Below are 27,851 nucleotides of genomic sequence, written 5' to 3'. Positions count from 1 at the left end.
ACACACACACACACACACACACAGGTGACACCAGCTTTCTTTGTGTTTTTATGTCAACTCCCCAGGCACCAGATCCCTGTGCCTGCCCTGGAATGTCCTGGAATGTCCTTTACACACTGGCTACAAAAATCCCGGGAGGCAGAGGGGACAGGGCCAGTCCCTGGAGTACAGCTTGGCCAATTCCTTGGAACAGAGTTGGGATGAGCCCTGGGATCAGAGCTGGGCTGATTTCCCAAATCTGAGCTTGGCCAAGCCCTGGGATCAGAGTTGGACCAATTCCCAGAAGCCAAGCCCAGTAAAGCCCTGGGATCAGAGCTGGGCCATTCCCCAGATCCAAGCCCTGGGATCAGAGCTGGGCCATTCCCCAGATCCAAGCCCTGGGATCAGAGCTGGGCCATTCCCCAGATCCAAGCCCTGGGATCAGAGCTGGGCCATTCCCCAGATCCAATTCCTGGGATCAGAGCCGGGCCATTCCCCAGATCCAAGCCCTGGGATCAGAGCTGGGCCATTCCCCAGATCCCAGCCCAGCCATGGGATGCAGTTCATGCCGAGAGGTCGCTGTTGTCGAACCTCTCCTGGTCGTAGACCTCGGCCACCACCTTCCTGCCCGCGAACCAGCGCCCGTTGAGCGCCTGGATGGCCTTGTGAGTCTCTGAGGCCATGGAGAATTCCACAAAGATCTTGACGATGATCTCGGCGTCCTCCTCCTCGCCCTGCTTCTCCTGGTAGATGATGACCCTGTTCACGGCCCCGAACTTGCCGCACTCTTCCGTCACCTCTCCCTCCAGGTCGTCGTCGATGTCCTTGGGATCCACCATGTTCCGCAGCACCATCACCGTGGACTGCAGGGAAGGGATGAGGGAATTAACGCCCGGAGACACGCAGAGGACGCACCCAGCACCCCAGGCTGGCCTGAACCTGATGGCTCAGGTTCTCAGGGAGAGTCACTGAGTTTCCAGAGCTGTTTGCTGCTGGCTGGCCCCTGGGTCAGAACTCCCCTGGATCAGAATTCCCCTGGGCTGGGAATGCTGTGTGCCCTCCCCTGGGATATGGCCTGGAAGCAGTGAGCCTTGGGCACCACTCTCATTTTCCCCCTGCTGCTGCCATCCGGGTGTTTTTGGCTTTTCCCCAACAATTCCTCAGTTCTGTCACAATTCTCTCTGTTTTCCTTTCCTCCCCTCCCAGCACAGCTGAAGGATTCCCAGGTGTTCTGGGTGCTCCCAAGAGGACACACAGGGAGGTGACAGAGCTGCACCCAGCCCTTCCCTGACTGAGCCCCTGGGCACCTCAGGAGGGACAGCTGGAAGTCACCTGGAGCTCCTGAGCTCCAGGGCCACGTCCAGGTGGCCTCTGGATACCTTCAAGGATAGAAATTCCACCACGGCTCTGGGCAGGCTGTTCCGTGCACCTGGCCCTGGCACACCTGGGCACACCTGGGGCAGTCCAGGCTCCACGTGAAAATGTTTCCTGCGGCTGTTCCTCGCAGCCCAAATCAAGGGCACTTGTAGGCTCAGAATTCCAAACAGTTTGGGATGGAGCGTTTTATTGAAAAAGACAAATTTTGGGTTTTGGTGGTTTTAAATTTCCTTAAACCTTAAATAAGACTGATTAGCTCTGCTCAGCTTTTCCCAAGCCAGGCTGTGCCACGGATTGAGTCTTTGGGAAAGATGGTCGTGACAGAGACTGTGGCTGCTGGGGCTCAAAGGTGTGTTTAACTTCAGGCACCCTTGGGAAGTGCAGGGAACCTCATTCCTCAGGGAATGCTGCCAGGCACCCTTGGGAAGTGCAGGGAACCTCATTCCTCAGGGAATGCTGCCAGGCACCCTTGGGAAGTGCAGGGAACCTCATTCCTTAGGGAGTGCTGCCAGGCACCCTTGGGAAGTGCAGGGAACCTCATTCCTTAGGGAGTGCTGCCAGGCACCCTTGGGAAGTGCAGGGAACCTTCATTCCTCAGGGAATGCTGCCAGGCACCCTTGGGAAGTGCAGGGAACCTTCATTCCTTAGGGAATGCTCCCAGGCACCCTTGGGAAGCGCAGGGAACCTTCATTCCTTAGGGAATGCTCCCAGGCACCCTTGGGAAGTGCAGGGAACCCTCATTCCTCAGGGAAATGATGCCAGGCACCCTTGGGAAGTGCAGAGAACACTCATTCCTTAGGGAGTGCTGCCAGGCACCCTTGGGAAGTGCAGGGAACCTTCATTCCTTATGGAATGCTGCCAGGCACCCTTGGGAAGTGCAGGGAACACTCATTCCTTAGGGAATGCTGCCAGGCACCCTTGGGAAGTGCAGGGAACCCTCATTCCTCAGGGAAATGATGCCAGGCACCCTTGGGAAGTGCAGGGAACACTCATTCCTTAGGGAATGCTGCCAGCATTGTCCCCATCAGCAAATGGGGAAGAAACATTGTAGATTCCCTATCAAAGCTCAGGAAATCTGTCAGGGAACTGCAGCAAAGGAACAAACTGGACAATGCCCAGGCAAGATCACCAAACCCCCCTCCAACAAAAATCCGTGAATCCACTGTTCTGTTTAATGTTTTTTTTCCATCCCTCATTCTTGTCCTCTCCCTCACTTGCAATTCTCATGAAATCCTGTGTGATGAACACCTCAGGGCTCCACAGAATCCATTAAGGTAGAAAAAGAGCTCCCAGACCAGCGAGTCCAACCTGTGACCAACGCCCAGCCTGTCACCCAGACTGGGGCTCCTCTGGGATTCAGGACTCAGCTCTTCCCCGCTCTGGAATGTTGTGGGGAAAAGGAAAACTTGGCCCTTGGGATAGATTGGGCTGGCCTGTGCCAGCCCAAAGGCCACCAGGGTTTGATTCAGTGACACCAGGGGCAGAGTTTGGTCACAGACACCTCACCAGGGCTGGCTCTGAGCCCTCCACGGGACTTGGGGAAGATCACGGGATCCCAGGATGGTTTGGGATGCTGGGACTGAACACCCATCCAGTCCCACCCCTGCCACAGCAGGGACACCTTCCAGGATCCCCAGCTGCTCCAAGCCCTGTTCCAGCCCGGACACTCCAGGGACGGGGCAGCTGCAGCCTCACAGGGAAGGATTTATTCCCAAACCCCATCCATCCCTGCCCGCTGGCAGGGGAAACCCCTTCCCTGTTAGCCTGGTTTTTCTGAGCCTTTTGATTTTCTTAAATGGAGTCAGATCTTTTTAGTTATTGTACAATATTAAGAGCAGTTTTCTACCTTTTCTCACAGATGTAACATAAACAAATCCTTTGTTTTTCATTCTCTGTCCTTTGTTTGCATATTTCTAACCTGAAAACAATTGTAACTGACAACTGGTCTGGCCACTGAGGCTGAGGGGTGGAAACCCCAAAAAGCCAATCTTCTGCTAGACCCACAAATGTATAAAAAGAAATAAACAAAGGGGTTCTCTTCTCTCCGCTCTCTCAGCTGTGAGCTGGTTCGGAAGGACCTCTGCCTTGCGAAATCTCTTGTCTGCGTGTGACTGCTTTGTGTGTCTCGGTGACACTTCCCCTTGTCCTGGCACTCCAGGCCCAGGTAAAGGAACGCCCCTGAGCGCCCCGAGGCCCCCGCACACAGGTGGCAGCCGCCGCCGGCCCGGCCTCACCTCCTGCTTGCGGAGCAGCTTCTGCATGACCATGTGCCGGGCGCTGCTGCCCGAAATGCTCATGTGCTCCTGCTCGCTCAGCATCTCCGGCCGCTCCGACTCCTGGAACACCTCCTCCTCCTCCTTCTCCTTCTTGACCTCCACCAGCCCCAGGGCCGGGGGACTGGCCAGGATGGGATTCACAACCCCAACCTGCGGGATGGTCACCGGGATGGGCGGCCGGGCAGGGGTCACACCTGGGAGGGCACAGGGACGGGAAGGTGGTCAGTGACACCTGGGCACTGGCTGGGGACATCTGGGTGATGGTTGGGGACACCTAGGTGATGGTCAGTGACACCTGGGCACTGGCTGGGGACATCTGGGTGATGGTTGGGGACACTTGGGCAGTGGTCAGTGACACCTGGGTGATGGTCAGGGACACCAGGGCAGTGGTCAGTGACACCTGGGCGATGGTTGGTGACACCTGGGCAGTGGTCAGTGACACCTGGGTGATGGTCGGTGACACCTGGGCAGTGGTCAGTGACACCTGGGCAGTGGTCAGTGACACCTGGGTGATGGTTGGTGACACCTGGGCAGTGGTCAGTGACACCTGGGTGATGGTCGGTGACACCTGGGCAGTGGTCAGTGACACCTGGGTGATGGTCGGTGACACCTGGGCGATGGTTGGTGACACCTGGGCAGTGGTCAGTGACACCTGGGTGATGGTCGGTGACACCTGGGCAGTGGTCAGTGACACCTGGGTGATGGTCGGTGACACCTGGGTGATGGTTGGTGACACCTGGGCAGTGATCAGGGACACCCAGTGCCAATTATCCAGCCTTTCCCCCGCCACGCCACGTGTTCCTGCTGGGAACCCACAGCCTGTCCCATCTACTGGACACCAAAACTAATCCACAAAAAATCCAAGTTCCTCCCCAGGCAGGAGCAGGAGCAGGATTCCAGCTGCAAGGGGCCCCCAGGCACAGAGGCCGTCTGTGGAGAAGGGACAAGAGGCAGAGCACACACGGGTGACAGGAGGAGGGGACAGATGTGCAGGTGACAGCAGAAGCACACAGGTGACAGGAGGGGACAGACACAGATAACAGGAGGAGAAGCACATGGGTGACAAAGCACACACACAGGTGCCAGGAAGAAGGGACACGGGGAGGGGACACACACAGGTGACAGGAGGAGGGGAGGGGACAGACACAGGTGACAGGAGAAGCACACAGGTGACAAAGCACACACACAGGTGACAGGAGGGGACAGACACAGGTGACAGGAGGAGAAGCACACAGGTAACAGGAGGAGGGGACAGACACAGGTGACAGGAGAAGCACACAGGTGACAAAGCACACACACAGGTGACAGGAGGGGACAGACACAGGTGACAGGAGGAGAAGCACCCAGGTGACAGGAGGGGACACACACAGGTGCCAGGAGGAGAAGCACACAGGTGACAAAGCACACACACAGGTGCCAGGAGGGGATGCACACAGGTGCCGGGAGGAGGGGACACACACAGGTGCCAGGAGAAGCACACAGGTGACAAAGCACACACACAGGTGCCAGGAGGGGATGCACACAGGTGCCAGGAGGGGATGCACACAGGTGCCAGGAGGGGATGCACACAGGTGCCAGGAGGAGGGGACACACACAGGTGCCAGGAGGAGGACACCCACCTGTGATGACACCGGGGGCCTGTGCAGCCATCACAGCCTGGGGCAAAGCCCCCAGGGGCTGGGCCAGGGTCAGCGCAGGGGACACGAGTCCCGGTGTCGCCAGCGTGCCCAGCACCGCGGCTCCTGCCACGGCTTCCTGCGGGACACACGGAAAACCCCGGGTCAGCCCTGCCCCAGGGACTCCCTGCAGAGCACCCAGCCAGGCCCAGCTGTCCCACACCTGGGAAATGCCGGATATTCCCATTCCCAGGAGCTCCCAGCGCTGCTGGGGAAGGTAAAGGTGTCACCCAGCCCAGCAGGGAAACACAAACTCTGAAGCACCTTGGAAAAAAAAAAACTTCTCCCGGAACTCAAATCCCAACAAACACCCTGACTCCAGATGCCCGGAATTCCAACAACCTTCAGCAGGAACATCCAGCTGAGCAATAAGCACTTCCATGGAAGCCTAAAACACACCCCAGCATCCCCCACGGTTTTGTTTGTTGTTGCTTTCCAGGCCCCTGTAGTCCTGATTTAATTGCTCCCTTCCCTCTCTTCCTTGCATTCTCGTAAAACCAAGGTTTTGTCCCTCCACTCCCACACATTCATGGATCTGTGACTCAAAGCTGCTGCTCCCAGCTCTCCTCTACATAAATGCCCAAACTTTGGGATCCATCCCATCCCAGGGCTCTGCTCCCAGTGCCCACAGGGCCACTCCTGTTTCCACTGGAGATGAAGCTCCTAAAGAAGGGGAGTGGGAAAGTGCTGGAACAAAACCACAGCAATTCCTGGCTACACTGGTCACCAGCTGCCTCCACTTCTCACTGAAGTGGCTAAAAAACTTCTCCCAGTACTGCTGATTCCTTCCCTTCCTCGCAAGTCTGACTTTTCCCTCCTCCCTGCTCCCCTCTCTTTAGTGCCACTCTCCTCACAGGAGCAGAGCCTGCAATTCCTTGACAGACAGCAGGATTTATCCGTGTCTGGATCACAGCTCCACCACAGGCCCTGCTTCTCTCCCAAAGGGATTCTGATCCAAGTAATTCCAGCCATGCCTCAGCTCCCTCCCTCCCTGGACTGCAGAGGTTTCCAGACCTCTGGAATCCTTCCTGGGGACCTGCAAGTTCCTCGTGAGGGGCAGCTCCTCCCACTCCCGCCACCTTTGATTCAGGGAAACGTTCCCCAAAAAGCGTTTTGGAGCCTCAGCTCCGCTGCAGCAGCAGCGCAGCAGTGCAGCCGGGGCTGCACTGACCAGCAATTCCTGCCCGAGAAAATCCCCAAACTGTGCTGGAATTCTCTTTCTCTGTGGGCTACAGTGCCATGGGGGGATCCTGCTGCCCAAAGCAGGGATGGGGGCACAGCCACGGGAATCTGCGCCTGGTGTTCCCACCCAGAAGCTCCTTCAGGAAAATGAAACCAGAGAACTCAAGCTCTGGATCAATTTGCCAACAGCCTAAAGCCATTCCAGGCCTGTTCCAGCCTGCTGCAGGTGGGACCTTCAGCCACAGCACTGCTCACACAACTGCTCCTGCTCTCCTCCCTCTCCCCCTTCCATGTCCTCCCCTGCTTGCTTCCAGCCTCTCCTGCAACTGTTTTCCCCTCACTGATGGTTTGATTTCCAGACTAGGAATTCTCTCCAGCTCTTGAAATGAAGCTCCCATCAGCTGTGCTACATCACTCCAAACTCTGGTGTCTCAGACTCCCCAGGTGCTGGGGACAAGCTTCCACACGTGAAATCCTGGGACAGGGTATGATCTGGAATCACGGCATCCTGGAATGGTTTGTGCTGGGAGGGACCTTGCAGGGACAGCTCCCACTGTCCCAGGGCCTTGGACACTTCCAGGGATAGGGCGGCCACAGCCTCACTGGGCAGCCTGTGCAGCGCTCTGCGCTGTCCCTGTGCCTCGCCTGAGCCATCCCCACCTCACCTGTGCCTTGCCTGAGCCATCCCCACATCTCACCTGTGCCTCGCCTGAGCCATCCCCACCTCACCTGTGCCCATCTGAGCCATCCCCACATGTCACCTGTGCCCATCTGAGCCATCCCATCTCACCTGCGCCTCCCCTGAGCCATCCCCACCTCACCTGTGCCCATGTGAACCATCCCCACCTCACCTGTGCCTCCCCTGAGCCATCCTCATCTCACCTGTGCAGCGCTCTGTGCTGTCCCTGTGCCTCGCCTGAGCCATCCCCACATCTCACCTGTGCCCATCTGAGCCATCCCCACCTCACCTGTGCCTCGCCTGAGCCATCCCCACATCTCACCTGTGCCCATCTGAGCCATCCCCACCTCACCTGTGCCTCGCCTGAGCCATCCCATCGCACCTGTGCCCATCTGAGCCATCCCCACATCTCACCTGTGCCCATCTGAGCCATCCCCACATCTCACCTGTGCCCATCTGAGCCATCCCCACGTCTCACCTGTGCTGCACTCTGAGCTGCCCCTGTGCCTCCCCTGAGCCATCCCGTCTCACCTGTGCCTCCCCTGAGCCATCCCATCTCACCTGTGCCTCCCCTGAGCCATCCCATCTCACCTGTGCCTCCCCTGAGCCATCCCCACCTCACCTGTGCCCATGTGAACCATCCCCACCTCACCTGTGCCCACGTGAACCATCCCCACCTCACCTGTGCCGTGATCTTGGCCGTGGCGGCAGCAGCAGCCACGGCAGCTGCAGGTGGGAGCCCCCCGGGTGTGGCGGGGGTCAGGAGCGGCATGGGGGGCGTCACGGCCTTGCCCACCCGCAGGTACTGCCCGCCCAGGTCGAAGAGGTTCATGGAGGAGACGGCATCCTGGGACGACTGCGCCTTCTCGTACTCTGCAGGAGAGATCCCCCACTCACCAACGAGCCCTCTGCTCCTCAGCCATGGAATTACGGAATGCTTTGGGTGGAAGGGACCTTGAGCACCACCCAGTCCCCGTCCCCGTCCCCAGGCCAGGCTGCCCCACGCCCGTCCAGCCTGGCCTGGGCACTGCCAGGGATTCAGGGGCAGCCACAGCTCCCCTGGCACCCGTGCCAGGGCCTCGCCCCCCTCGCAGCTGCTATAAATTGTATTTCTAATTCCAGCCCCGGCCTGCTCCAAATCGATTCCTACCACTTCAGGGAATTTCCCCAGGGTGGAAAACCCAACCCCAAGCCCCAGCTCACGAGGCTGTACCAATGAAGCCGTAGCCTTTGTGCTTCCCTGTCGTGGGGTCCCTGGCCAAGGTGCAGGATTTGATCTTCCCAAAGGCTTCGAACACGCTCTTGATGTCGTCGTCCGACAGGTCCTGGTGCACCGAGGCCACGTAGATGCGGTTGAAGGCCCGGGCCTCCTCTGCCAGCTGGTCAATGATGGGCTGAGCCTGCCCGATGTTGCTGGGCCTCCCCACCTGCAGGGACAGGGACGGGATTGGGAATGGCGCTGGGAAAAGGGAACGGAGCCCCAGAAGAGGCTGGGGGAGCTGGGAATGGACTGGAGAACCAGGAGAGGCTGAGGGAGCTGGGAAAGAGCCTGAAGCCCCAGGAGAGGCTGAGGGAGCTGGGAAAAGGGAACGGAGCCCCAGGAGAGGCTGGGGGAGCTGGGAAGGGGCTCAGCCTGGAGAAGAGGGGTCTCTGCACAACTGTGGCTCTGCACAATTCCCTGACAGGAGGGGACAGCTGGGGGCTTGGGCTCTGCTCCCAAAGACCAAGAGACACGACAAGAGGAAACAGCCCCAGGCTGTGCCAGGGGAGGCTCAGGCTGGACATCAGCAGGAATTACTTCATGGAAAGAGTGCTCAGGCCTTGGGAGGGGCTGCCCAAGGAGGTGCTGGAGTCCCCATCCCTGGAGATGTCAAAGGAATGCCTGGATGTGGCACTCAGTGCTCTGGGCTGGGTGATGAGGTGGGGACAGGTCACAGACTGGATGTGATGAGCTGGGAAGGATTTTCCCATGTGAACAGCTCCATTATCCTGTGATACGGACCATCCATGGAGCAGGGCAGCACTTGGCCCTCCCTGCCCGTGCAAACCACAGCACAGCTCAGAGGGGAACCCATCAGCAGCAGAGGGACAGGCCCAGGAACAGCCTGCACTGCCGGGACCCTGCGATCTGCTCCCTCCTCCCTGCACATTCCCCGTCCCTGACAAGCCAATCACCAAATTCCAGGCACTGAGAAGGATTCTGCAAACGAATCACAGTGCTCCTGCCCCTTTCCTTCAGGGGCTCCTAAACACCCTGGGCCATGGGCTCTGCACAAGCTCAGGATGTGTCAGACACCCCATGTAAGGTACAAAGAATCATCTTGGCTTTGTCTTCAAGAGAATTCCACGTGTGGGTGGGGAAACCCGAGCGGGGTCCCTGCAGTCCCAGGTGGGACTCAGGGCAGGGGTCTCTCCTGTGAGAGGAGGGATCCAGAGCCACCCCGTGCTCCACAATGGACATCGAGGTCCATCAGGGAACGGCCTTTAGGCTCCTTCCCCTATCACAGTACTGTGGGGAGCACCTCCAGGCGTGAAACCGTCATTCCCAGGAAAAGAGCGGCAGGAATTTTCAGCGCGGGCACTTTACTCACCTTGATGTTCCTTCCCCCCAGCATGACAGAATTCATCTGCTCCAGGGCCAGCTGGGCGGCCTCGGGAACCTCGTATTCCACAAAGGCAAAGCCCTGGGATGGGAGGAGACTCCTGTCAACCACTCCAGCTCAGTGCCTGCAGGTGGAACTGCTTCCCACTGCACTGATTCCTGCTTGTGGCCCAAGGAGATTCCTTAGAGAAGCATTTTCTTGTGGAGAAAATGGCCTGCAGAGGCTCCCCCAGGGGCACCTGATCCCGGAGCCTCTCGGACTCTGAGGCCCTGCAGCAAAACCCCAGCTAGCTGAGGGCTGCTGCCTCGTCAGCACTTCCAGCAGAGCTCCAGGCTGGACATCAGGAGGAATCTCTTCATGGAAAGGGCGGTGAGGCATCAGAAGGGGCCGCCCTGGGAGGTGCTGAGTCCCCATCCCTGGAGATGTCCAAGGAATGAGTGAATGTGGCACTCAGCACCAACCTCAGAGATTCTATGATTCCGTGCACTTCACCCCATGCACCCTGGCTCCCACCACGGAATCCTGCCCTAAGCAGCTCAGGGAGCTGCAAACATTCACCCCCAGTGCTAAAAGGAGCCTGCTCTTCACAGGGATGGAGCCCTTTTCTCTCCCACTGCATTTAGAAAGCCTTGAAGGGAGGAGGATGTTCCTTGAGGGCTGGGAATCAGACTCATGGGAAGGTTTGGGTTCCAGGGACCTTAGAGCCCATCCAGCTCCACACCTTCCACTAGACCAGGTTTCTCCAAACCCCATCCAGCCTGGCCTTGGACTGCCAGGGATCCAGGGGCAGCCACAGCTTCTCTGGGTGCCCTGTGCCAGGGCCAAGCCACCCTCACAGGGAGCAATTTCCTCCCAGTATCCCACCCAGAATTCTGCAAAGCCGGTTACTCCGTGTTTAGGACACGTGGCTCAAAGAAACGTCCTTGCAGAAGACCCCAGAACGCGTCATCAAACGCTGGGGCGTCACCGCCGGCTCCCACTGCCCCCGAGGAATCCCACCCCTCCCCAGGACAGCCCACCCGCTCTCTGCCACATCCAGGCAATCCCACAAGGGGCTGGCTGGGACAGGACCCCAAAGCTCATCCGGGTCCCCCCGTCCCACCTTGTGTTTCATGGTGACCGAGTCCCAGGACATGTCGATGCTCTTGATGGGCCCGAAGGGGGCGAAGGCCTGGCGGATGGTGTCCTCCCCCAGCTCGTAGTAGATGGAGCCCACGTAGACCCGGCACATGATGGCCAGCGCCCGCTGCCTCTGAGCCGCCATCTGTAGCGAGACAAGGACTGGCCGGTCAGCGCCGGGCTGGCCGCGGCCACCGGGGCCTCCTCCCCTCCTGCTTCCCTCCCGGGAGCCGGCCCTGGCGGCAGCTCTGGCACGGCCCGGATCGGAAGGATTTCCCTGCTCGCTGCACAGGGCGCTGGAGCGGATCCGTCCGGCTCGCTCCCGGATAAAGTCCGGCTCGTCCTGGGGCAGACACGATTCGGCCCCTCCGGCCGGGTCTCATCTCCAGCCGCACCCGCAGGAGGAGGGAATCCCTTCGCTCTAGGGCAGCTTCCCCCTCCAGGCAGCAAAGGGCTCAGCTCTGGGGAATCCTGGAGAATCCCTCCCACTCCCCCCGGAGAGCAGAGATCCATCGGCACTCCCACCCCCGCCCCGGCCTCCCCGGCAGCAAGGGACTGGGACTGGGAACCTCCCCCCGCTCCCTCCGGCACCAGAGCCTCCCCCCACCCCCGGCAGTCCGAGATCCAGCACTGGGCACCACTTCCACAGCTCTACGGCGAAGCCAAACGCTTCCACGGCCCAGCGGGACTCCCGGGAAGCGCGTGGTGCCAGTACTCATCCCTGCCTGGCGGCACTGGCTCTACTGGTGCGGCCCCAAAGCGCGGGGGCCGCGCGGAGGCCTTCTGCTACCGTGTCCTACGTCTGCCTGGAAACCTGTCCTCAAGACAAATGCAGCTGTTCCTTACAGGAGGGATCCCAAAAGCAGAGCACAGTGTGTCCTTGGTGTCTGTCACCCCCAGAGCAGCTCTAGAGCTGCTGAGGGAAGCAGCCCCACCACGGGGCTCCAGAGGGGTCACTGCCTGCATGTGAGGGGAGGGCTCTGGGGCAGGTGGGACACACCTGGGGCAGGTGGGACACACCTGGGGCAGGAAGAGGCTGGTGCAGAGCACGTGCAGCAGCGGCAGGTGACGCCTCAGGCCCTGCCCAGCACCGCAGCAGGGAGCTCTGAGCACCCCCAGGGCAGAGGAGCTGCAACCAGGGCCTTCAGGAGACCATTTCTGGGGTGCCCTAACGAACACAGGAGCTCTGCCATGCCTGGGACTCCTGGGGCAGAGGGGAAGCACTCAGGGCCTTCTCAAGGCTGATTTTTGGGGTGTCCTAATGAGCACAGAAGCTGTGCCATGCCTGGGACTCCTGGGGCAGAGGGGAAGCACTCAGGGCCTTCTTAAGGCTGATTTCTGGGGTGTCCTAACAGGCACAGGAGCTCTGCCTGGGGATGCTGCAGCCCAAAAGGAGGGAGAGCTCATCCGTGACAGGCACAGCAGCATGGACACAGCCTGCACCCAAGGGACTCCCGCTCCCCACTGCACCTGCCAAGGACTGCCCCAGGAGGAAACAACCTGGGAGGGTTGGACTCCTGCCATTCCATACAGGACACTGCAAACAGGGACTGCTCTCACCCCAGACTCTGTCCCTGAGCTGACACTAAACCCCAGCTGCTGCTCCTCAGGTGACACTAAACCCCAGCTGCTGCTCCTCAGGTGACACTAAACCCCAGCTGTTGCTCCTGAGGTGACATCAAGCCCCAAATGCTGCTCCTGAGGTGACACTAAACCCCAGATGCTGCTCCTGAGGTGACATCCAGCCAAAGCTGTTACTCCTGAGGTGACATCAAGCCCCAGCTGTTGCACCTGAGGTGACATCAAGCCCCAAATGCTGCTCTTGTGCTGACACTAAACCCCAAATGCTGCTCCTGTGGTGACATCCAGCCCCAGCTGTTGCTCCTGAGGTGACATCAAGCCCCAAATGCTGCTCCTGTGGTGACATCCAGCCCCAGCTGTTGCTCCTGAGGTGACATCAAGCCCCAAATGCTGCTCCTGTGGTGACATCCAGCCCCAGCTGCTGCTCCTGAGGTGACATCCAGCTTGCCCCTTGCCTGGCTCAAGGATTTCCCAGCAGGGCTGGGCCAGGGCTCTCTTTACTCTGCAGGCTGTGACCGGCAGGACTATGGCACGTGCACATGCAGGACAGCGCCTGCGGTCTCCCGGGTGCTCCAGCACATTCCCAGCTCTGGTGCAGGAAAGGCCCTCAGCCTGCAGTACCCATTTAGGGGGTCGGGGCCACCACCAGTGTCACGCTGGGTGTCCCAGGGAGGCAGGAGGAAATCCCCACCTTGCCCTGCCACAGGACTCTGAAGGAGAGGTGAGGGAGTGAGGAGGACTCAGGAATTTCAGACAGAAGAAGAATTCCTTCCTGGAAATGGTGGTCAGGCATTGCAGGGGCTGCCCAGGCAGGTGTGGAGCCCCCATCTCTGGAGGTGTCCAGGGAACACCTGGATGTGGCACTCAGTGCTCTGGGCTGGTGGGGATCAGGCACGGGTTGGACTCGGTGACCTCGGAGGTCTTTTCCAGCCTCAAGAACCCCGGGATTTTGGAGGTGCAGAAGGCAGAGCTGAGATGGGCCGTGCTGGCTCCGGGTGTCCCTGGGTCACCAACAGGAGCAGCCAGGGGGGGGATGTGCCCTGAGCTCAGCACGGGTCAGGGCACCTCACTGCCCTCAGCAGCCTCCAGGCTGATTTCACTGTCCCCTGTGCCTCCTCCTTCTCCTGTAACGTGGGAAAGCACCTGGAGCCTCAGCCAGGCAGCAGCCTCCACCTGCAGCTGTGCAGTGCTGCTCTAGAGGGATTTGGGAGGTTGTTCAAGGACAGGCCAAACCCCCGCTTTGGGGTGCTCTTGTAATCATTGTAATCAAAGCAGGTGATGCACAGCCCTCGCCACAAGCATCAGCCGTGACACAGCGACAGCAGGGGATGCTGAAGGGACGTGGGAACCTCGCCCTGTGACACGTGGAGGGGCTCTGAGCCCACGGGAAGCTGTAACTCAGGCCCTGAGGCCCGGAGCTCAGGGAGTTCAGGCTGCGCTGCCTCCACAAAGGAGCCGGGGAACCCTGGCAACAGGAAAAGTGCTGTTTGCACTTTGTGCATTCTGATGGGCTCTGGGATGAAGCAGCTGCCAAGAATGGGATGACCTGATTGCTCTGAACTGTACCAGGCTCCTGCTCCTGGGCCGTGTCCACCTGTGACTCCTGAGGGAGGAACAGCTGAGGAAAAGGGGTCACAGCCCGGTGCCCTGGGGTTCATAAGCCATTAAAACTTTCCTGTGCCACCAACTCAGCTGCGCCCAGCTGGGGAGAATGAGCCAAATCCAACTTAGGCCAAACTGCCGGAGTTCCGCTGTCAAGGCAGCAGCTCCAGGGATGGGGGGAATTCCTGGGCATGAGGGCTCCGACACCATCTCTGCCAAATCCACACCAAGACGTGCTGCTCTGCTCTATCCCAAACTTCCCCCGCCCCAGAAGAGCCATCCTGGCTCCCACTGCCAGGGGAGGGACACTGGGGATTTCACTTCAGTGCCCTTTTTCTTGGAGTTCAAACCTCCGTCTGTGTTTTACACCAGGCACAAATTTCGCATTCCAGCAAGACGGAGAGGTATTTTAAAATGTGCAAATGAACCTTGAGGTGCAGAGAGCAGTCACAGGACACTCTAGGGAAAAGGAGAGGAAGGATCATGCCAAGTCATTCGGCTCTTTGTGGCCTCTGGTTAGAGCGGGCACAAAGGGTGACACAGGTTCTCTGACCAGTCCCGCGGTTCCGTCCCTTCCATCCTGCGTTTGCTGCACTGGGAGCGTGCCCTGGTCTGTAGCATGCACAGTAAAGAGAGCCTGAGCCTGGGCTACGCCACGTTCTGCCAACCTCCGGCACCCCGGCCCTCCCCAGCACCGGCCGGCTCCGGGCGCTGGGAGGTCGTTCCACAAGAAGTCGCCCCTTGGTGAGTTACCTTGGCCGTTAGTTTTAGGTCGGGACCTCAGAACTGTAGCATCCCTAGAAATGCAGCTCCCACAATTTCACGGGTGTGTTCAGAACTGGTGGAAATCTAAAGCTGTCTTTGCCCCCGAGTGGCAGTGTCCCCGCAGACTGCACAGCCTGGGGTCTTCTCGGGGCAGTGACACCTCGCTCTGCTCCTGGGCGTGTCCAGTACAGGTGGGGATGTGGGAGGGCTGCGCTGGGCGCGGACAAGAGCATTGGCACCACTACGAACGTCCCCACGCTAGGCCCTGACTAAGACAAGTGCCCCAGAAGAAGTGAATATGTCTATTGACCGATTGTAAAGGTGAGAGAGGATCTCCAAAGCCCATTGTCACTGCTGCCATCTGAAAGACAGTAAAGACAGAGTTCAGTCTGTTGGAGCTGAGCATACTACGGCTTGTTTGTACAAACTCAAGCAGAGCGGCGGCACAGGGGCACCTGCGGAGAGGCCTCTCCTTCCTCGGCCCTCGCTGCCTGGTCCCCAGGACTGTCCGGCGCCAGGACCCTGCCGAGTCCGGTCCCACCAGGCCAGGGTGGGGTTGTGCTGCTGCCGCTGCCTCGGGAAGCAGGGTGGGATCCCAGGGGGGACTCAAGGCAATAGTAACCTCTGCAACCGCTGTCGTTGATTCACCCCCAGCATTTAAAAGGAGCCCCTCAACTAGAGCAGACCCTCAGAACCAGGCACAGCCCCGGACGGCCTCAGCTGCCGGGCAGGGAGAGCACATCCACAGGGATTCCTCGGGAAATGCCCTTCTCTTTTGGGCTTCCCGACTTTGAGCAAAGGCAGCGAGACCTGTTCCAGAAACCTCTGAAGGAGGGGAGGCCAAACCCCAGTTAAGGGTTCTCCCGGTACGGGCATTCCAGGACAAGCAGGAACAGCCAACAGAACTTCTCCAGAATTGAGAGCACCTGGGTGCAGGGGAGGGGAACAGGGCAGCACTGGGACACGGGGACACAGGGACCCTCTCTCGGGCAGAGGAGATAGTGACAGGACGCTGCTCCCAGGATCCCTTCTGCCTTCACCACCTTAAACATGGCTCAGAAGCAAAACCCACGGCAAAGTCTTTGGCTTCTTGTATCTCAAGAAGGGATGTCCAACAGGACAGGAATTTTTAACCATTTCCTCTTGGAACAAAAGAGATCTGCGGGCAATTTGCGAGGTCGGTCAGGGTGCCTGGGTGAGCTGCAGGCTCAGGGCTGTGCTCTGGTTCCGAGGGCCCTGAGAACTCCACCGTGTCGGGGGGAGCACGAGGCAGAGGGAGCGGCTCGGAGGGGGGGTCTCACCTGGAGGTTGGTGAGCTGCTGCTGCTGGTGGGCGATGGTTTGTTTCACCAGCACACTCTTGATGCTCTGCTCCATCGCGTACTTCTTGGCCTGCAAGGCAAACAGGGGCTGTAGGGGCAGCACGACACAGCGGGGCAGGGAACAACGCCTAGCTCCGCACCACAGCTCCCAGAACCTTCCGCTCTCCATCCCTAAGCACCGGGACGCTGCCCGCAGCTCCCCGGCAGCTCCAGGCCCTGGGACGCAGCAGGACGTCATGAGGGGCAGCGCAGGGAAGCAGCATGCACCGGGAGCTCGGCGTTCCCCTCTTCCGCCCTCGCGTCCCGCCGCAGCCCCTTACCTGCAGGGCCCGGGGCGGGGCACGGCCTCCTTCAGTCCTCTCCTCTCAGAGAGCGTCTGCACACACAGGGGCTGCAGGAGGGAAGGGGCTCTGCCTCCCCACGGCCCACCCTGGGCTGGGCTCTGCCCTCCCGGCACACCTGGCCTGCTCTGGATCTGCTCACAAACACGCCAGCTCTTCCCTGGCTCTGCTCCCTGAACGCTTCACCTCTGCCTGCACACACAAGGATCCCTTGGGGCTTCTCTCAGTCCTGTCCGAACCTGGCAAAGCCCAGGGGCTCTGTGCCAAGGCAAACCTCATCCCTACGTTCCCCAGGACACACACAGCCAGCCCGGGTACCCCTGGCTGTGTTTGGGAGCGGCAGGATCTAACCCAGGGGTCTGAGGCGTGTGCTTCGGAAACCTGGCAATGGACACGGGGGTTCGCACCCGTGGGCTCCAGAGAAGCCAGAGGGAATGAGGGCAGGAGCCAGCCGCCAGGTACAGAGGGACAGCTGTGATGGCACGGGGACAGCCGTGAGGGCACGGGGGGGGACAGCCGTGAGGGCACAGGGGGGACAGCTGTGAGGGCACGGGGGGGGACAGCCGTGAGGGCACGGAGGGGGACAGCCGTGAGGGCACGGAGGGGGACAGCCGTGAGGGCACAGAGGGGGACAGCCGTGAGGGCACTGGGGGGGGGACAGCCGTGAGGGCACGGAGGGGGACAGCCGTGAGGGCACGGAGGGGGACAGCCGTGAGGGCACGGGGGGGACAGCCGTGAGGGCACGGGGGGGGACAGCCGTGAGGGCACGGGGGGGGACAGCCGTGAGGGCACGGAGGGGGACAGCCGTGAGGGCACGGGGGGGGACAGCCGTGAGGGCATGGGACAGCCGTGAGGGCACGGGGGGGGACAGCCGTGAGGGCACGGAGGGGGACAGCCGTGAGGGCACGGAGGGGGACAGCCGTGAGGGCATGGGGCGGACAGCCGTGAGGGCATGGGGGGGGACAGCCGTGATGGCATGGGGGGGGACAGCCGTGAGGGCACGGGGGGGGGACAGCCGTGAGGGCACGGGGTGGGGACAGCTGTGAGGGCATGGGGGGGGACAGCCGTGAGGGCACGGGGAGACAGCCGTGAGGGCACGGGGGGGGACAGCTGTGAGGGCACGGGGGGGGACAGCTGTGAGGGCACGGGGGGGACAGCTGTGAGGGCACGGAGGGGGACAGCCGTGAGGGCAGGGGGGGGGACAGCCGTGAGGGCATGGGGGGGGGGACAGCCGTGAGGGCACAGAGGGGGACAGCCGTGAGAGCACAGGGGGGGACAGCCGTGAGGGCACTGGGGGGGACAGCCGTGAGAGCACAGGGGGGGACAGCTGTGAGGGCATGGGGGGGACAGCCGTGAGGGCATGGGGGGGGACAGCCGTGAAGGCACGGGGGGGGACAGCCGTGAGGGCACGGGGGGGGACAGCCGTGAGGGCACCGGGGGGGGACAGCCGTGAGGGCACCGGGGGGGACAGCTGTGAGGGCATGGGGGGGACAGCCGTGAGGGCACGGGGGGGGACAGCCGTGAGGGCACGGGGGGGGACAGCCGTGAGGGCACCGGGGGGGACAGCCGTGAGGGCACGGGGGGGGGACAGCCGCATGGAGCCTCCTGAGGACAGGGATACGCTGGGATGTGTTCTGGTGGGGACAGTGAGAGGGCAGCTGGAGCAGATCCCAATTCCAGTCCTCGTGGAGCAGCAGCTGCTCCTCAGTGACTCTGTGGCACACCCTAGCTCAGAATTCCCGTCTGACTTAGGGTGCCATTTTTCTGGACTGATTTACTTTTTAAATGAAACCCACTCTCACCCACCATGACAGCAATTCCCCATCGTGCTCTCAAAAGTGTCCATGAACTCTAAACCAAACCAAGTAATTCCCGGACCCAAAGGTGACTGTGGGACCCTCCAGCGTGGCCACGATCCCAGAGATCTGGGGGTGAGCCCCCTTTGGCCCCACCAGTGACAGAGGCTCATTGAAAACACGAACACCACTCCCCAAAAAGCAAATCCCCACTTTTACTCACTTTCTGAAGAGCTTCCTGCTGCTCTGGGGTGAGAGGGGGCAGCCCCAGCTTTGCTGCCGTGCTTTGCCCGTTTTCCATCTTAATGGACTCTGTACCCTACGGAAACAGAAAATGCTCAGGAAAAACTCTCACAGGAGTGACCCGTCTCTTCCTTCCCACAAAACCAAAGCACTTCATGTCAGAATTGGCTAAAAACCCTTCCCAAACCAAGCTGTGTGTCAGGAAAACCAGCTCACATTCCTGCCATTCCCTGCAGGAAGAGCCATCCCAGCAACTGGACAAACCAAGGGATGTGTGGGACACTTAGAGAGTTCTCCAAGCACGTTTTGTGTGAACAGACCATCAGATAATCCCTAATCCCTGCTCACATCATCTCCATCCCCTCAACAGACCCACTGTCTAATGTTCCCACCGGTGTTTTCCTCCCAGTTCTGCTGACTAGCTTCCTCAAGTTCTCATTTTGAAACCTTCTCTGAAACTTTCCCAGATCATAGGCTCAAGGAATGATTTGGAAGGAGCTCACACAGTCCCACTCCCTGCCATGGCAGGGACACCTTCCACTGCCCCAGGCTGCTCCAAGCCCTGTCCAACCTGGCCTCGGGCACTGCCAAGGATCCAGGGACAGCCACAGCTGCTGTAGGCGCCTGTGCCAGGGCCTCACCACTCACAGGGAAGGATTTCTTCCCAAAATCCCATCTAACCCTGCCCTGTGGGAGTGGGAGCCATTCCCCCTTGTCCTGTCACTCCAAGCCCTTGTCTAAAGTCCCACTCCAGCCCTCAGGAACTAAGATTCCAGCACAGTGATCCCACTGCTGGGACCATGGATCCCACTGCTGGGACCATGGATCCCACTGCTGGGACCAGGACTGACTCCAGCACGGTGATCCCACAGCTGGGACCATGGATCCCACTGCTGGAACCATGGATCCCATTGCTGGGACCAGGACTGACTCCAGCACAGCAATCCCAGTGCTGGAACCATGGATCCCACTGCTGGGACCAGGACTGACTCCAGCACAGCAATCCCAGTGCTGGAACCATGGATCCCACTGCTGGGACCAGGACTGACTCCAGCACGGTGATTCCACTGCTGGGACCATGGATCCCACTGCTGGAACCATGGATCCCACTGCTGGGACCAGGACTGACTCCAGCATGGTGATCCCAGTGCTGGAACCATGGATCCCACTGCTGGGACCAGGACTGACTCCAGCACGGTGATCCCACTGCTGGGACCATGGATCCCACTGCTGGAACCATGGATCCCACTGCTGGGACCAGGACTGACTCCAGCACGGTGATCCCACTGCTGGGACCATGGATCCCACTGCTGGAACCATGGATCCCACTGCTGGGACCAGGACTGACTCCAGCACGGTGATCCCACTGCTGGGACCATGGATCCCACTGCTGGAACCATGGATCCCACTGCTGGGACCAGGACTGACTCCAGCACGGTGATCCCACTGCTGGGACCAGGACTGATTCCAGCAATTCAGCATCCCAGTGAAGGCACTGCAGGGCCATGATTCCAGCCCGGCAATCCCACCCAGCTCAGCCCCGGCAGCGGGACGTGGCCCTGCCTCCGGTGTCCATGTGGGTGCTGGTGGCACCAGCCATCAAAACACAGCTGGTTCCTTCTCTCAACTCCACACTTCCCGTCAAGCACCCAAATCCAGCGGGGACAAACCCCAGCCCGTGGTCCTGGACATGCTCCTGTGGGAAGCCTTTGCTCCGAGTAAAAGAAACATGGAAAAACTTCTGTTCAGAGCAGGAACCAAGACCTGAAGCTTTTCCCATACCAAAAGCGAAGCTTCTCCTGGATTGTCACGGAATCATGGAAGGGTTTGGGTTGGAGGGACCTTCAAGCTCATCCCATTCCACCCCCTGCCATGGGCAGCGCCACCTTCCACTATCCCAGGCTGCTCCAAGCCCCATCCAGCCTGGCCTTGGACACTGCCAGGGATCCAGGGGCAGACACAGCTTCCCTTCCCACCCCAGCATTCCAGGATAGATCCTCAATCATCTGCCTCTTATTTTACAGCAAGAATAAGAGTTTGCGGGTTTGTCCTGGGTTTGTGCAGCCTCCAGCATCCTGTGGGGGCTGTGAGCATCCTCCAGGATCAGTGAACGTGGAGCAGACAAAAACAAATCCTCCCAACACAAAATCCTGTTCTGCAGGTGTCTGGACAGCATCCAGAGCTGCAGTTGTTTCCCTGGTCCCTTCAGAAGTCCATGGCTGGACTGGAACACAGGGAACACCAAGAGGGAGCTGACACAGGAGCAGAGGCACTGGAGCTGCAAACTGGCAAAGCCCAGTGCTCAAAGCCACGAGCGCACAGAGCCAGGAGCGCACAGAGCCATGGACGCACAGAGCCTCACCCGAGCGGAAAACAAGAGCAGCAAGGTGAGATGGAATCATGGAACTGCTGAGATTGGAAAAGCCCTCACAGCCCAACAAGCTCAACCCACCCCAGCACTGCCAAGGCCAGCAGTGACCATGTCCCCAAATGCCACCTCCCCCGGCCACAAACACAACCCAGAAATGCTGAAGCGTTTATAAAAGAAGGTTCCCTCACCTCCAAGATTCATTTTGAACATGGAAGAACCAATAAATTACTTTAAAAAATCCTTCTTGTCCTTTCCCACCTGGCTGAAGCCCTGTTTGTCAGCAGCTGTCCCTGTCCCCTGCCACGTCTCTGCCGCTGGACACTCGGGCCCAGAGCTCTCCCCAGCCAATTTCCAAGTCCACAAACCCTTTTCCCACTGCTGCTTCCATCTCCTCTGGCTTTAAAAACTCAGTTACTCCAGTTTAGGAGCTCTGAGATGTGTGAGGAGAAGAACAGAGTTTAAGGCTGCCGAGTGGAACTATTCAAAATAAAGAAGTCACAATCTGTTGCGATTGTTCCAAACCCAGATCATTGCACGGCTGAGTTTAACATAATTTACGTATTTGGGCTCGTTAACAGACACAGCTTTCAGACACTGCTCTGGAACATCCCAGCCCCAGCACAGAGAGCAAAGCTGAGACTGAAAGGACCCGGCAGTGCCCAGGAGCACCCAGGCACCGCTGGCTGCAGCCTCTCTGCCAGCACAAATCTGTCTGGGAATAACCCACAGACCCAGGAGCGATCTCTGCTGGCCACCAGCATGGCTCCAACAGGAATTCCTGACCATATATCCCTCACCATGGACTGCTCCCCAAGGAACACCATCACCCTGTCACTCCAGGATCCCTGGGGAGCAGCACCACCCCAACCTCCACCCTGGTGCTCAGAGAGCCCCGACTGCTGCTCTGCTCTTTCCAGGCACGCCGGGATAACTCTGCTCCCAGGAACGGCTCAGCTCGGCTCCCGGGGGCTCTGCGCTCAGGCTCCTCCCCTGAAGCCTTATCCCCACATCCCGCAACAGCCAGAAGGAAGTGAGGAAAGAGGGAGAAGAACTCGAGAAAAGCTGGTAGAGGAAGCAGAACAGCAGCTTCTTTGGAAAGGAATAAATGGGAAACTGGATTCCTGCTGCTATTCCAGCGTCTGAGCACAGCTGGGCCCTTTGAGGGAGTTTGAACTCTGGAAGCTCAGAAACATTCCTGGAAATTTGTTACAGGGCTGAGAACCTCTCTGAAGTATAAACACACCAAAAGGACAGAATCCTGTTTATTTGGGAACCACAAGCAGCGAATCACAGCAGGATTCAAGGAGACAGAAGTGCAAAAAGGAAGGATGAAGCACACGGCCAGGGCACTTGGCTCCATCCCTGCTCCATCTCCCTGAGAGAGGAACAGGAATTGAGCAGAGTCCTTCCACACCGCATCCCGAGAGCACCAGCAGCACAGAATCCCGGGATCACAGAGGCTGGAAAAGACGCCAAGATCAGAGTCCAACCTGTGACTGACCCCCACCTCATCATCCCACACGTCAGAGCACCGAGTGCCATGTTCCCTGGACACCTCCAAGGATGGGAACTTCAAACCTCGAGCAGCAGCCCCCTTCCAACGGCCTTACCACTCTCCAGAAAGAAATTCCTCTAGAGCAGCTGAGTGTCCAGGGAAAGCCCTTCCTGGTGGACACAATCACATCTCAGTAGTTTGTCCCTATTTTCCATCCAAGCCCTTGAAGATTCCACTGGAATTCTGGAGGCCCTTGTGGGCATGGTAATCTTTAGTACCCCTCAATGGCTTTAGCAACTCCTTTCCCCCACCCACGGAATGCTCCTTCCCACCTGGGAACAGCCGTGCTGGCAGTTACTGCTGGCACCTGCAGAGCCCAGAGCATGGGGCACATCCACAGCTACTCCAGCCCTTCCCCGTTGTGCTCCTGGAGACGGGCAGGAATCAAAACCTCCCCAGACCGGCCCTTTCTGCAGCACTTTGTGAGCACACAGCTCCCACAGCAGAACCGTGGAACGGTTTGGGTGGGAAGGGGGTTTACAGCTCATCCAGACCCACGGGCAGGGATCACAGCTCGGATCAGCCTGGCTCCAACGCTCCCAGGGACGGGGCAGGGGTGGAACTGGATGAGGTTTAACGCTGCTCCCGTCCCAAAGCAGGCTTTGATTCCGTCATTCCGTGCCTGAGCCTCTCAGGCTCCCCAATGACTTGTGCCAAACGGCTCAGCCCAGCCAAGGGATCGGAGCTGGGGCTGACACAGCTGCTGAAGCCCCCAGCGCAGAGCGCACGCTCCTGCAGGGCAGGACCACCCACCCAGGCCAGCCGAGGGAGCGGATGTGAGCGCAGGAGGGCTGACACTAACAGGCAATGCTCCAAAATGCCCCCACAGAGGATTTACTCTCCCAAATGGCACTGGTGAGGTGCCCGGAACATTGTGCCCGTTCCCAGGGGTGCAGAGAGCCCAAAGGCTGCCAGGAGTCAGGAGACAGCAAAGGAAAACCAGCCAAGGGATGTGGGAAGGTCCCAGCCCAAGAGATGAGGGGGACACTGAACTGGGGGCATGATCAGAGCACTGACACGGTGCCACCCGACGTCCCAGAGCGCCGAGATCCCCTCAGCAGGGGCCCCACGCCTGGACCAGGCTCAACATACAGCCAACACCAACACCAAGGCACGGCCCAGGAACGGAGAGATCCCCTGAGCACTCCACACACACCCCCAGGCCCTGCTCTGTCCCACTGCACAGCTGTCCCGGGAAGGGTGAGCTGCTGCAAACACCACGGGCTCTTCTCCAAACCCCCTGGGTCAGGAGGAAGGGGGGAATGTGGGATAGAATTCCACAGATCCTCCCCAGCCATCCCGGGGAACTTCACCAGCCGCTCTGGGCTAGGAGGATGGACCCCAGAAACAGCAGAGCTGATCTGTGCATCTGATGTGATTCCCACTGCTCCTGGCATCACGGGATCACTGAGGCTGGGAATGCCTCCATGCCATCAAATCCATGGGAAACGAAACACCTCCACGCCATCAAATCCAGGGGAAACACCTCCATGCCATCAAATCCATGGGAAACACCTCCACGCCATCAAATCCAGGGGAAACAAAACACCTCCACACCACCAAATCCAAGGGAAACACCTCCACGCCATCAAATCCATGGGAAACAAAACACCTCCCCGCCACCAAATCCATGGGAAACGAAACACCTCCACGCCATCAAATCCACGGGAAACACCTCCACGCCATCAAATCCAGGGAAAACAAAACACCTCCATGCCATCAAATCCAGGGGAAACAAAACACCTCCACACCACCAAATCCAAGGGAAACACCTCCACACCACCAAATCCAGGGGAAACACCTCCACGCCATCAAATCCATGGGAAACACCTCCACACCACCAAATCCAAGGGAAACACCTCCACACCACCAAATCCAAGGGAAACACCTCCATGCCATCAAATCCATGGGAAACACCTCCATGCCATCAAATCCAGGGGAAACACCTCCACGCCACCAAGTCCACGGGAAATGAAACACCTCCACACCATCAAATCCAGGGGAAACAAAACACCTCCACGCCATCAAATCCACGGGAAACAAAACACCTCCACACCACCAAATCCAAGGGAAACACCTCCACGCCATCAAATCCAGGGGAAATGAAACACCTCCACACCACCAAATCCAAGGGAAACACCTCCACGCCACCAAATCCAGGGGAAACACCTCCATGCCATCAAATCCAGGGGAAACACCTCCACGCCACCAAGTCCACGGGAAATGAAACACCTCCACGCCATCAAATCCAGGGGAAACAAAACACCTCCACGCCATCAAATCCACAGGAAACGAAACACCTCCACACCACCAAATCCAAGGGAAACACCTCCACACCACCAAATCCAAGGGAAACACCTCCACGCCATCAAATCCATGGGAAACACCTCCACACCACCAAATCCAAGGGAAACACCGCCACACCACCAAATCCAAGGGAAACACCTCCACACCACCAAATCCAAGGGAAACACCTCCACACCATCAAATCCATGGGAAACGAAACACCTCCATGCAATCAAATCCAGGGGAAACAAAACACCTCCACGCCATCAAATCCATGGGAAACACCTCCACGCCATCAAATCCATGGGAAACACCTCCATGCAATCAAATCCACCCTGGGACCCCTCCCCACCCTGGGACCCCTCCCCACCCTGTTCCCAGCCCTGAGCACCACATCCCAGGGCACCTCCAGGGAGGGGCACCCAAACCTCCCTGGGCAGCTCCAAGGCCCAAGCAGGCTTTCCTCAAAGGAATTCCTCCTGAATTCCAGCCTGAGCCTCCCCTGGAAAACCACCAGGCCATTTCCTCCTGTCCTGCCACCCTATGAGAGGGATTCCCACACCTGGGGATCCTTTTGCAGGTGTGTCCAAAGGGATTCCCACTCCTGGGGATCCTTGTGCAGGTATTCCAAAGGGATTCCCACTCCTGGGGATCCTTGTGCAGGTGTGTCCAAAGGGATTCCCACACCTTGGGTTCCCCGGGCAGCTGTGTCCAAAGGGATTCCCACTCCTGGGGATCCTTGTGCAGGTGTGTCCAAAGGGATTCTCACACCTGGGGATCCCCGGGCAGGTGTGTCTAAAGGGATTCCCACTCCTGGGGATCCCCGGGCAGGTGTATCTAAAGGGATTCCCACTCCTGGGGATCCTTGTGCAGGTGTTGCAAAGGGATTCCCACTCCTGGGGATCCCTGTGAAGGTGTGTCCAAAGGGATTCCCACTCCTGGGGATCCTTGTGAAGGTGTGTCCAAAGGGATTCCCACTCCTGGGGATCCTTGTGAAGGTGTGTCCAAAGGGATTCCCACTCCTGGGGATCCTTGTGCAGGTGTGTCCAAAGGGATTCCCACTCCTGGGGATCCTTGTGCAGGTGTGTCCAAAGGGATTCCCACTCCTGGGGATCCTTGTGCAGGTGTGTCCAAAGGGATTCTCACACCTGGGGATCCCCGGGCAGGTGTGTCTAAAGGGATTCCCACTCCTGGGGATCCCCGGGCAGGTGTATCTAAAGGGATTCCCACTCCTGGGGATCCTTGTGCAGGTGTTGCAAAGGGATTCCCACTCCTGGGGATCCCTGTGAAGGTGTGTCCAAAGGGATTCCCACTCCTGGGGATCCTTGTGAAGGTGTGTCCAAAGGGATTCCCACTCCTGGGGATCCTTGTGAAGGTGTGTCCAAAGGGATTCCCACTCCTGGGGATCCTTGTGCAGGTGTGTCCAAAGGGATTCCCACTCCTGGGGATCCTTGTGCAGGTGTGTCCAAAGGGATTCCCACTCCTGGGGATCCTTGTGCAGGTGTGTCCAAAGGGATTCCCACTCCTGGGGACCCCCGGGCAGGTGTGTCCAAAGGAAATCGCCACACCCGGGGATCCCTGTGCAGGGATGTCCACAGGATAAGTGGGAATTCTGAGGCCAGGTGTTTCCTTCCCATCCCCTGTGGACTCACAGGTGACCTCACTAAGCAAGACCTGGCCCCCCCTTTCCAACACAGACCTGGGAAACTTCCAAATCCAATGGAGTAAGGAAAGACGAGGCAGGAAACAAAGTGAGGGTTATTTACATTTACTCCCAAATGGGAGCACCAACGCCTGTGAATTCACTAAAGGAACTCCAGGACACAGTTTTCCTTCTGGGATCAGCAGCAGCCCCTCAGAGCAAGGCTGGGCTGCTCTGGAACCAGAGCTCTCCCTCAGCGAAATCCCGTATTTCCCATGAAAACAACAACGGGGAAACAGCAAAAGCCCAGCCATAAATTCCCGCTGTGCCACAAATCCGTGAGATCTGGGGGGTCACGAGGGGAGCCCCGGGGTATTCCCGGGCTGCCTCTATTTCCACTTCACACAACTCCAGCACTCCCACTGCTGTGCACCGCTCAGCCCCAGGAAAACCACCCAGAAATTCCTGCTCTCTCACAGCCGCAGCCCATCCAGGAAAGCGCTAAAAAAGTCCCAAATCCCACAGAGAACTCCCACAAAACGCAACTCAGGCGGATTTAAGAACGGGAGCCCGAAAACAGCATTTAAACGAGCGGATTTGTGAAACCTAGCCCAAAATCTAAACAGGCCAGTTCGGAAGGGGAAGCCGAACAAAGCGTTTAAAGTGATGGATTTGGAGACAGCGGCCCAAGAACAGCGGCCCGTGCGGTCCCTGGCAGCGGGATGCCGCTCCCTGCAGGGCTGAGGACAGCCGCTGCCCATCCCAGCGGGGTCGGAGCGGGGGAAGACCGACACCTTCCCCACTGGGAGAAGGCCGGGACAAGAGCCCAGAAAAGAAGAACCGGCGAGAAGCGGCGCCGTCCCCTCAAAGCCACCACTCCACCCCGCGGGCCCCGGCGGACCCCCTTGGCGGCCGCCCCTCTACCCCACACCGCTAGGAGCCCCGCGAGAAGCCGCCCCTGGCCTGGCCCCGCCGCCCCGGCCCGGCCCCTCGCCCCTCACCAGCGCCATCGTCGTTGTCGCCGCCATCTTGTCCTTCCCGTCTGCAGCACGCGACTCTCGCGAGAGCTCCGCGCGGCGCGCGCGGGAAACGCGGCTCAGGGCCGCTCTCCTGGCAGAAAGTATCGCGAGAGCTGGGGAGGGGTCACGTTACCCGAGGGGCTGCCAAGATGGCGTGCCGCGGCCGGGGAGGGAAGGGAGGCATGGCGTGCCCTGATCCTGGGGGAGCAGGGCTCCAGCTCGGCTGCTGCGGCCCTCAGCGCCCCGGGCTACTGCTGGGCCGGCAGTGCCCGGGGCCTCGGGAAGGTCCAAAGCTGCCGGTGCCACGGGCAGAGCTGTAACTGCCCGGGCCCAGGATAAAACGTGCTCAAACCGGCTAAAATGCCGGCTAAAACAGGGTAAACCCTGCTAAATCCGACTGGTACCGGGTGATCCTTGGTCGCAGCCAAGGAAAACGTT

The 27,851-nt window shown here is 59.2% G+C and overlaps 1 protein-coding gene across 2 annotated transcripts; it reads right to left on the bottom strand.

The window, feature by feature from the left end:
• Window positions 1-19: 19 nt before the first annotated feature.
• Window positions 20-27,464, bottom strand: PUF60 (poly(U) binding splicing factor 60). 2 transcript variants are annotated; one of them, XM_040091388.2, is made up of 11 exons: window positions 27,396-27,464; window positions 18,521-18,616; window positions 16,141-16,230; window positions 15,150-15,200; window positions 10,875-11,036; window positions 9,761-9,853; window positions 8,383-8,596; window positions 7,852-8,042; window positions 5,252-5,387; window positions 3,591-3,826; window positions 20-842 (listed from the first exon to the last, which is right to left on the bottom strand). In XM_040091388.2, the coding sequence occupies exons 1-11, from the start codon at window positions 27,420-27,422 to the stop codon at window positions 543-545; spliced, it is 1,596 nt and encodes a 531-aa protein (XP_039947322.1). In that variant the 5' UTR covers window positions 27,423-27,464; the 3' UTR covers window positions 20-542. The 2 variants fall into 2 exon arrangements, with proteins under 2 accessions (XP_039947322.1, XP_039947323.1); XM_040091389.2 differs by lacking the exon at window positions 15,150-15,200.
• Window positions 27,465-27,851: the final 387 nt, after the last annotated feature.

Source organism: Hirundo rustica (genome assembly GCF_015227805.2).
Source record: "Hirundo rustica isolate bHirRus1 chromosome 1 unlocalized genomic scaffold, bHirRus1.pri.v3 SUPER_1_unloc_1, whole genome shotgun sequence".
Classification (NCBI taxonomy): domain Eukaryota; kingdom Metazoa; phylum Chordata; class Aves; order Passeriformes; family Hirundinidae; genus Hirundo; species Hirundo rustica.
This window is presented reverse-complemented; position numbering and strand designations above follow the sequence as displayed.

Bases quoted from the DNA above. Each gene is read 5' to 3' on its own strand.
- PUF60 (XM_040091388.2), bottom strand. From the start codon at position 27,422: ATGGCGGCGACAACGACGATGGCGCTG. The intron at 8,043-8,382 runs GTACAGCCTCGT...TCTCTCCTGCAG, and splicing joins CAAAGGCTACGGCTTCATTG to AGTACGAGAAGGCGCAGTCG. The intron at 3,827-5,251 runs GTGGGTGTCCTC...GTGCCCTCCCAG, and splicing joins GGCCCCCGGTGTCATCACAG to GTGTGACCCCTGCCCGGCCG.